Source organism: Sus scrofa, chromosome 3 (genome assembly GCF_054392235.1).
Source record: "Sus scrofa isolate SSC_HxYL_T2T_F1_AM1 chromosome 3, Sscrofa_HxYL_maternal_Yorkshire_Landrace_v2.0, whole genome shotgun sequence".
Taxonomy (NCBI): Eukaryota; Metazoa; Chordata; class Mammalia; order Artiodactyla; family Suidae; genus Sus; species Sus scrofa.
Window position 1 is genome coordinate 126,869,440 of NC_139385.1, and position 8,274 is coordinate 126,877,713.

General features: G+C 42.5%; 1 protein-coding gene across 5 annotated transcripts in view; it reads left to right on the top strand.

Annotated features, from left to right (window-relative positions):
• Nucleotides 1–7,793, top strand: part of WDCP (WD repeat and coiled coil containing) — an 18,814-nt gene extending 11,021 nt beyond the window's left edge. For 3 of the 5 annotated variants that reach the window (XR_014842441.1, XM_085019839.1, XM_005662694.4), the window contains exons 3-5: nucleotides 4,010–4,127; nucleotides 5,831–5,921; nucleotides 7,105–7,793. Coding sequence is in view for 4 of the 5 variants with exons in the window: in XM_085019839.1 (XP_084875965.1) it covers nucleotides 4,010–4,127; nucleotides 5,831–5,921; nucleotides 7,105–7,177 (282 nt within the window). In the remaining variant the exon portion in view is untranslated. Of the gene's footprint in view, nucleotides 1–4,009; nucleotides 4,128–5,830; nucleotides 6,212–7,104 lie in introns of those variants that run through there. The other 2 variants (XM_085019841.1, XM_085019840.1) reach the window with 1 other exon arrangement.
• Nucleotides 7,794–8,274: the final 481 nt, after the last annotated feature.

Below are 8,274 nucleotides of genomic sequence, written 5' to 3' on the forward strand. Positions count from 1 at the left end.
GGGTCTAATCAGAGCTGCAGCTGCCACCTTACACCACAGCCACAGCAACACCAGATCCAAGCTGCATCTGCAACCTACGCCAGATTCTTCACCCAGAGTGAGGCCAGGGATTGAACCCGCTTCCTCATGGTTACTAGTTCAGTTCTTAACCTGCTGAGCCACAATGAGAACTGCTTGCATAATTTTATTACATCAGTTTTTACAATTAAGTTTTTGTTTTTTAGTATATGACCACACTCACAGCATATGGAAGTTCTCAGGCCAGGGATTGAATCTGTGCCTCAGCTGTGACATGCTCTAGCTGTGACATGCTCTAGCTGTGGCAATGCCAGATCCTCTAACTCACTATGCCAGGCGGGGGATCAAACCCACACCTCAGCAGTGACCCAAACCACTACAGTAGGATTCTTTTTTTTTTTTTTTTTGTCTTTTTGTCTTTGTTGTTGTTGTTGCTATTTCTTGGGCCGCTCCCGTGGCATATGGAGGTTCCCAGGCTAGAGGTCGAATCGGAGCTGTAGCCACCGGCCTACGCCAGAGCCACAGCAACTCGGGATCCGAGCCGCGTCTGCAACCTACACCACAGCTCACGGCAATGCCGGATCATTAACCCTACAGTAGGATTCTTAACCCACTGTGCCATGGCAGAAACTGCCACATTTAAGTTTTTAATCTTTTTTTTTTTTTTCTTTCGGTTGTGCCCACAGCATACAAAAATTCCCAGACTAGAGACTGAACTTGCACCACAGCAATGACAATGCTGGATCCTTAACTGCTGAGCCACCAGGGAACTCTTTTTAATCCTTAATTAAAATTTTCTGAAAGTTAGGTAACCAGTTGTGCTACCAACATTGTTAAAAATCCGTCTTTACTCCACTGAACTTGATCCACCACATTAGTCGTATATAAACATATTCTGGGATCTAATTCAGGATTCTTCTTACTATGCATCTACTGTAATGCTGGTCTCTTTATCTAGAACCTTAGTAAAACCACACTGATTTGATTACTGAAGACTAATATGTCTTTGTTTTAAAAAGTATTTGCGGGAGTTCCTGTTGTGACTCAGTGGAAACAAATCTGACTAGTATCCATGAGGATGTGGGTTCGATTCCTCGCCCTGCTCAGTGGGTTAAGGATCCAGCATTGCTGTGAGCTGTGGTGTAGATCGCAGACGCAGCTTGGATCCCATGTTGCTGTGGCTGTGGCACAGGCAGCAGCTACAGCTCCAATTTGACCCCTAGCCTGGGAACCGTATGCTGTGGGTGCAGCCCTAAAGAGACAAAAAAAATAATAATAATAAATTTTAAAAATTAAAAAAAATTTAAAGTATTGGCATAAGGTTGGTATTGAAATCAGTAATAACTAATATGTAAATTACTACTTAAATAGTAGTCAAAAAGATATTTTAATTTGTTTTTTCATAGAGCTACTGTTTGACTGACTCAAACATATTGGTTTTTAAAAGAAGCAAAGAGGAGTTCCTATGTGGCTTAGCAGTTTAGGGATCCAGTGTTGTCACTGCTGTGACTTGGGTCACTGCTGTGGCATGGGCTTGAACCCTAGGCTGGGAATTTTTGTATGCTGCAGACTCAGCCAAAAACACCAACAACAAAAAGAATATTTAATGTTGAAAGTAAAAATTCTTCATAACCCAACCCTTAGAAAATTACAGATATAGTTAGTAATGGAAGTATTTATATTTACTAAACTCTCTGTCAATCTAAAAGATATAGCTAGTTGTTTTGGGGTTTTTTTTAATTGTTTTATTTATTTATTTTTTTTTTGTATTTTTAGGGCCACACTGGCAGCATATGGAAGTTTCCAGGCTAGGGATTGAATCGGAGCTGTAGCCACTGGCCTACACCATAGCTACGGACAGCAACGTGGGATCCGAGCCACTTCTACAACCTACGCCACAGCTCACAGCAATGCTGGATCCTTAACCCTGAGCAAGGCCAGTAGTCAAACGTGAATCCTCAGGGATGCCAGTCAGATTCGTTTCCCCTGAGCCACGACGGAAACTCCTGTTTTTATTCAAATAGATTATTTTATCAAACAATACGTACTTTTAAATATTTATAAATGTGATTTTTTTTTTTTTTTTTTTTTTTTTTTTTTGGTCTTTTTAGGGCCTCACTTGTAGCATACGGACATTCCCAGGCCAGGGGTCAAATCGGAACTGTAGCTGCCAGCCTACACCACGGCTGAAGGCAACGCTGGATCCTTAACCCACTGAGTGAGGCCAGGGATTAAACCTGCGTCCTCATGGATGCTAGTCAGTTTCGTTTCCACTGAGCAATGACAGGAACTCTCTATAAATTTTTTTAAAGTAAAAAGAAATGTGTTTTTTGACTTTTAATTCCCTAATTTCTCAGTTTATAAGAAACTAATCTAACCAAGCTATTATCAGTAAGTACTTCTGGAAAGTAGAATTTTGGGGATATATTTCCATGGATATACCTCTGGACTCGATGTGTCTTAAATTAGAGCTCTAATTATTTTATCTTGGGAGTTCCCGTCATGGCTCAGTGGTTAACGAATCCAACTAGAAACCATGAGGTTGCGGATTCGATCCCTGGCCTTGCTCAGTGAGTTAAGGATCCGGCATTGCCGTGAGCTGTGGTGTAGGTTGCAGACGCAGCTCATATCCTGCATTGCTGTGGCTCTGGTGTAGGCCGGCAGCTCCAGCTCCAATTCGACCCCTAGCCTGGGAATCTCCATATGCCATGGGAGCAGCCCTAGAAATGACAAAAAGACAAAAAAAAAAAATTTTTATCTTTTCTTTCTCTATGGATAGTTGAAAGCTTTTTTTAATAGCCACATCTGCAGCATATAAAACTTCCCAGATTAGGGGTCAAATTGGAGCTGCAGCTGAGGCCTATGCCAGAGCCAGAAACCATTTTTTAAAATGAGTTATATTTGGAGTTCCCGTCATGGCGCAGTGGTTAATGAATCCGACTAGGAACCATGAGGTTGCGGGTTCGGTCCCTGCCCTTGCTCAGTGGGTTAACGATCCGGCGTTGCCGTGAGCTGTGGTGTAGGTTGCAGACGCGGCTCGGATCCCGCGTTGCTGTGGCTCTGGCGTAGGCCGGTGGCTACAGCTCCGATTCCACCCCTAGCCTGGGAACCTCCATATGCTGCGGGAGTGGCCCAAGAAATAGCAACAATAAAAACAACAACAACAAAAAGACAAAAGACCAAAAAAAAAAAAAAAATTATATTTTAACATGAGTTTTAAAAATTTTTAAATTACTTGTATTTGTACTTTTTCTAAGCTAAGTGAATTTTGACCACAGTTTATTTATTTTACTTATGCAAATCCTCTGCTGTTATTTCAGGCAGTCTGGCATTTTTTTTTTCCCCCAATAAAGAAAATACAAAGTTTCTTAGTTATACGGGCATACCTTATTTTATTTGCAGATATTTTTTTGTTTTTTACAAATTGAAGGTTTAGGGCAAACCTTGTGTGGTTGGCATTTTTAGCCATAAAGCATTTTAAATTACAGTATGTACATTACTTTATTAGACATAACGCAGTTGCACACTTAAAGGGACTATAATATGACTAGGAAACCAAAAAATGGGCGTGGCTGACTTTATTGTGATACTTGCTCTGCTGCAGGGTCTGGCCCTGAACCTGCAGAATGTCAGAGGAACGTCTTTTTCTAAAACAGCCAAGCAGTTGTTCTTCAGCATTAGATTATGTCTCTCAGGCTGCCATCCATCATCCTACAGTGATCTTAGTTGTATCCTAGGAAAGCCAGTTCTTAGCAATAAAGACATAACCCTGGGGAAAGAAGAGAGCAAGAGGAAAAGTAATTGCATTTTGTCTGATTTTTCAGTTGTGTTAAATAATGCAGCAAAAAGCTCCTCATATAAAACTGAAGTCTTAAAAAAAAAAAGACCGAAATCTACTTGATAGTAGTAATAGATAAGAATTTTTAAAACTACACATTCTATTCTTTGGCAATGTTAACTCCATTAACAATTTTTATTTTTATGTTTGAAGAAACCTTATTTTGTAGGTCCTGTTGTTGAAAAAAGAGCTGTGCTTCTCTGCAATGGCAAACTAAGACTCAGTACAGTTCAGCAGACTTTTGGCCTCTCTCTCATTGAAATGCTGCATGGTAAGTAAAATCCAGAAATTGACTCTACCCAAAAAGTTCCTCCTTCTGTTTGTATCTTACCCTGGTAGTGAAAATGAAAGTGTACCAGCCATTCACTGATTCATTAGATAGTTGACAAGTATTATTAATTGCTCACTGTATACCTAGGCCTGTTTTAGGTGCCAAAACATGGAAAATATGGGCTCTGCCCTTAAGGAACTTACAATCTAACACATGGAAAAACTTAATAGAATTACAAAGTAACATGTAACAACTGCAAGGAAATAACCTAAAAACCTCACATATACCTGTTGCACTAAAGCATGAGGATCATAGCATTGTAGAATATTTCTTAAAGGAGTTATCATTTTAATATGCAGCAGACGTGGACATGAAGGAAACTACTAGATGGCAAGGCACTGAGTCCTGCCTGTGTTCCATCTGATGGAGAGCATGGTGGTTGTCACATGCCTCATTCTTTTCCTGGCAGCTACACTGAACATAAAATTTTGTTTCATTTTCTCCCCCACTAATATTGTAGCATCAGCATTTTTTTTTTTTTTTTTTTTTTTTTGTCTTTTTAGGGCCGTACGCATGGCACATGGCAATTCCAGGCTAGGAGTTGAATCAGAGCTGTAGCCCCAGCTACAGCAATGTGAAATCCAAGCCATGTCTGTGACCTACACCACAGCTCACAGCAACGCTGGATCCTTAACCCACTAAGCGAATCCAGGGTTTGAACCCATATCCTCATGGATGCTAGTCAGATTCATTTCTGCTGAGCCACAACGAGAACTCTAACACCAGCATTTTTCTATTTTGACTCATGCATTTATGATATGACTTCATAATTGTCATTTTTTACTAGATGGGGTTAATATTCTATCTTGGGTGTACTATATTTTTTCTTCCAGTTTTATTGAGATATTATTGACATATAGCACTATATAGGCGTAAGGTTGTCCAGCATAATGATTTGACTTACAAACAGGTCCCTAGCCTGGGAACCTCCGTATGCCGCGGGAGCAGCCCAAGAAATAGCAACAACAACAACAAAAAAAAAAAAAAAGAAAGAAAAGAAAAAGAAAAACCTCTCTGCATATTTTACATATTTTTTGGAAAGCGTAGATTTTCAGACGTGAAATTACAGGGTCAAAAGGTCTACACAGTAGACTCGAAAGAACCAGAGAAGGTCCGGGTATGCGTTATGCTAGTGGCCCTAAGTTACCCCAGACGAAACAATTTAGGATTATCTGGACCATTCTAGTCTGGCTTCAGTCAGCTTAACCTCCTTGGGTGTCGGGCAGCTGGTATGGATCTAAAGAATGTAGACCGTTTTTCTGTAGAGTAGCTGTGCCCAGCTTCCCATGGTTTCTGAAGAAAGTGCTGAACAACATGTAGATAACGTTAGGACGCTCCACACGCCACCCCTAACACATATGTGCACACATGCACACACAAGCTCAGATGCATAGCCCTGAGTGACTATTGCCTGGCCTGGGTGAAAATTCATGTCCCTTAGCTATGCCTGTCATCAACACCCCCTTCCTGCCATATAACCTCGGCCTTCCCATCTTCCCGTTCTCTGTGAAGTTTTATGATGGTCAGGTTCAAGATTATCAACTCCTACATTCTTCCCTTAAAAAAAATCATATTTGTCGTATTTTTCTTTATAGACTAAGATGAGATATCCTAAATCGCCTATGTGTTTATTTACTTTGCAGGCTCCCACTGGATCCTTCTCTGTGACGATAGTGAAGGCTTCATCCCCTTGACCTTCACAGCCACACAGGAAATAACCATAAGAGACGGCAGGTCAGATGTCTTTAGAGACTGTGTATCAGAGTCTTGATATTGGCCTTTCTCTTGAAGTCTTTAGCCATATACTGCCCAAAGCGTAGATACTACTGGCTGTTCTAACCATTTTGGCTGTATGGCCTGATACTTGTTTGCAGAGTATTTGCTGCATTGCCTTTCAGATGAGGTCATTACAAACAAGACGTGTTTTCCAAGGTAGACTCTTCCCCAGCCAGGATTTGTGTTGTTGCTGGGAGGTGAAGCATTTGCTGTGGCTGGCTCAGTGCCCCGAAGCCCATCCCCACCCCCACCCCCCTCCCCTGCCCCCACTGACACCCGCTGCCCAGCAGCAGAGCCCATTTTTTGTTAGTTGGCTCCAAAAGTGGTTATTTATGTTTCCATGTCTTATGTGGTTTTGTCTGTGGGCAGAATTCCCAGCATAAAACAATATTATGGTGCCATATGGATTGTGTTTTATGGTTTCTCTGAGGCTTTCTGTCCCTTGCCCAAACTGGTGTTAAAGCTCTTAGAAGCACTTAAATGGTACCTCAGCGTTGTTATAGATCTTTTTCTCGGCTTAAGATTGAGTGTGAGGCGTGCTGGAGAGCATCTGCTCCGGCATATCTTTAAGCCCCAAACCAGCGGGAATCAGCAGAGCTCAAAGGAAGACAAAAAAAATCTGCTCCCAGGGCTACCTGGAACAGGAAGTAGTTATAATTTGGCTGGACCTCCCAGGATATTTTCTCTTTATTTTGGGTGCACCCACAGCCACGTGGAAGGCCTGAAGGCCAGAGATCAAACCATTGCTACAGCTGTAGCCTGAGCCACAGCAATGACCGATGAGGGAGCTGGGACCTTCCAGGATTTGAACCTAACCCTCTCACTTCCCTAGAAAATTCTGGCTGACAAAGGTCCAGAATCTCCTAAAAACTGGCCCTTGGCAAATTTCAAATAAAATTTCAAGGGCCTTGACTCCCGCTGGACCCCACTTGAGTGTGTCCTGATATTTGTTGCACGAGGCCACAGTTGAGGCCTACGGCATGACTTTGTACTGTTGCCCCTCCTGGTTTTCTCTCCGATAGGTTCCCCACCACCACCATTTTGGGATCATAAAAATGTCCTGTTTTTTTCTCCTAGTAATCAATTCCCTTAGATAAATTGTCACTTTAATTTTGAAATTTTCCTTCTCCCCCCATTCAAGTCGTGGAGACCAGCATAGAGTCTATGAGAGAAACTGTTTCAGGAAGTTGGAGGTCTCACTGAACCGGATGTAATTTATTGTCATGGGCCAAAGTGGCAGCTTAGTATTGGGGAAAGAGCCCCGATCCCAGCTCCAGAGAGACTCACCGCTCGCTCCTCACTGCCTTCAGACAGAATCACGACCTTCAGTCACTGCAGCATAACGAATGGATCCGTGCGTGGCGGGTCAGAACACATCTGCAGATAAATTGTTTCAACCCTAGAAGCTCATGTGCATAGTAGCACATACACTTCTTTTTCCCACTTTCTTTTAGAATCATCTGGAAAGAAATATGTTGTGTCCTTGAGGACTCCTGTCTTTTGCAGTTTAGGAAGGTGGGACTGGGATAGGGAAGAAGCAAGGGCCCATTTTGTGGTTGAAATGCATTAGAGAGCGGCTGGGATAATGGAAGCAGAGGCCACTTGTCTGGAATCAGTCGCCTGAGAGCAGAGGCTGAGGACCTCTGTGGCCTGGCTCCATTTTCAAAGGACGTATCTGAGTGGATTGAAAGCACACAACTGCGAACCCTCAAGAGGGGGGCTGGCGACCCTGTAGTAAGATCAGTGTGGGTGCCTCAACGTGTATCTTATAATCATCATTTTGTTGGTCAGGATTCTGTGACCGAGGCTTCAGTAAAATCATTAACGGTTGTTGTGGCTGTTGTGAATTTTTTTTGTTTGTTTTTTTGTTTTTTTTGTCTTTTTGCTATTTCTTGGGCCACTCCCACGGCATATGGAGATTCCCAGGCTAGGGGTCGAATTGGAGCTGTAGCCACCGGCCTACACCAGAGCCACAGCAAGACGGGATCCGAACCGCGTCTGGAACCTACACCACAGCTCACGGCAATGCTGGATTGTTAACCCACTGAGCAAGGGCAGGGACCGAACCCGCAACCTTATGGTTCCTAGTCGGATTCGTTAACCACTGAGCCACGATGGGAACTCCTGTTGAGAATATTTTGATGGCATTTGCTTCGTGATTGTTGCTGCTATGGAGGAATGTTCTCAATTTTACATGTGTGTATGTTGGCTTGTATTTCTTCTGGTGGACAGTCCAAAGTATAAGTCATTCCTTAACAACAAATCTAATTCCATGACAGCTCTCAGACAAAAGATGTTTCCATGGCTTCTA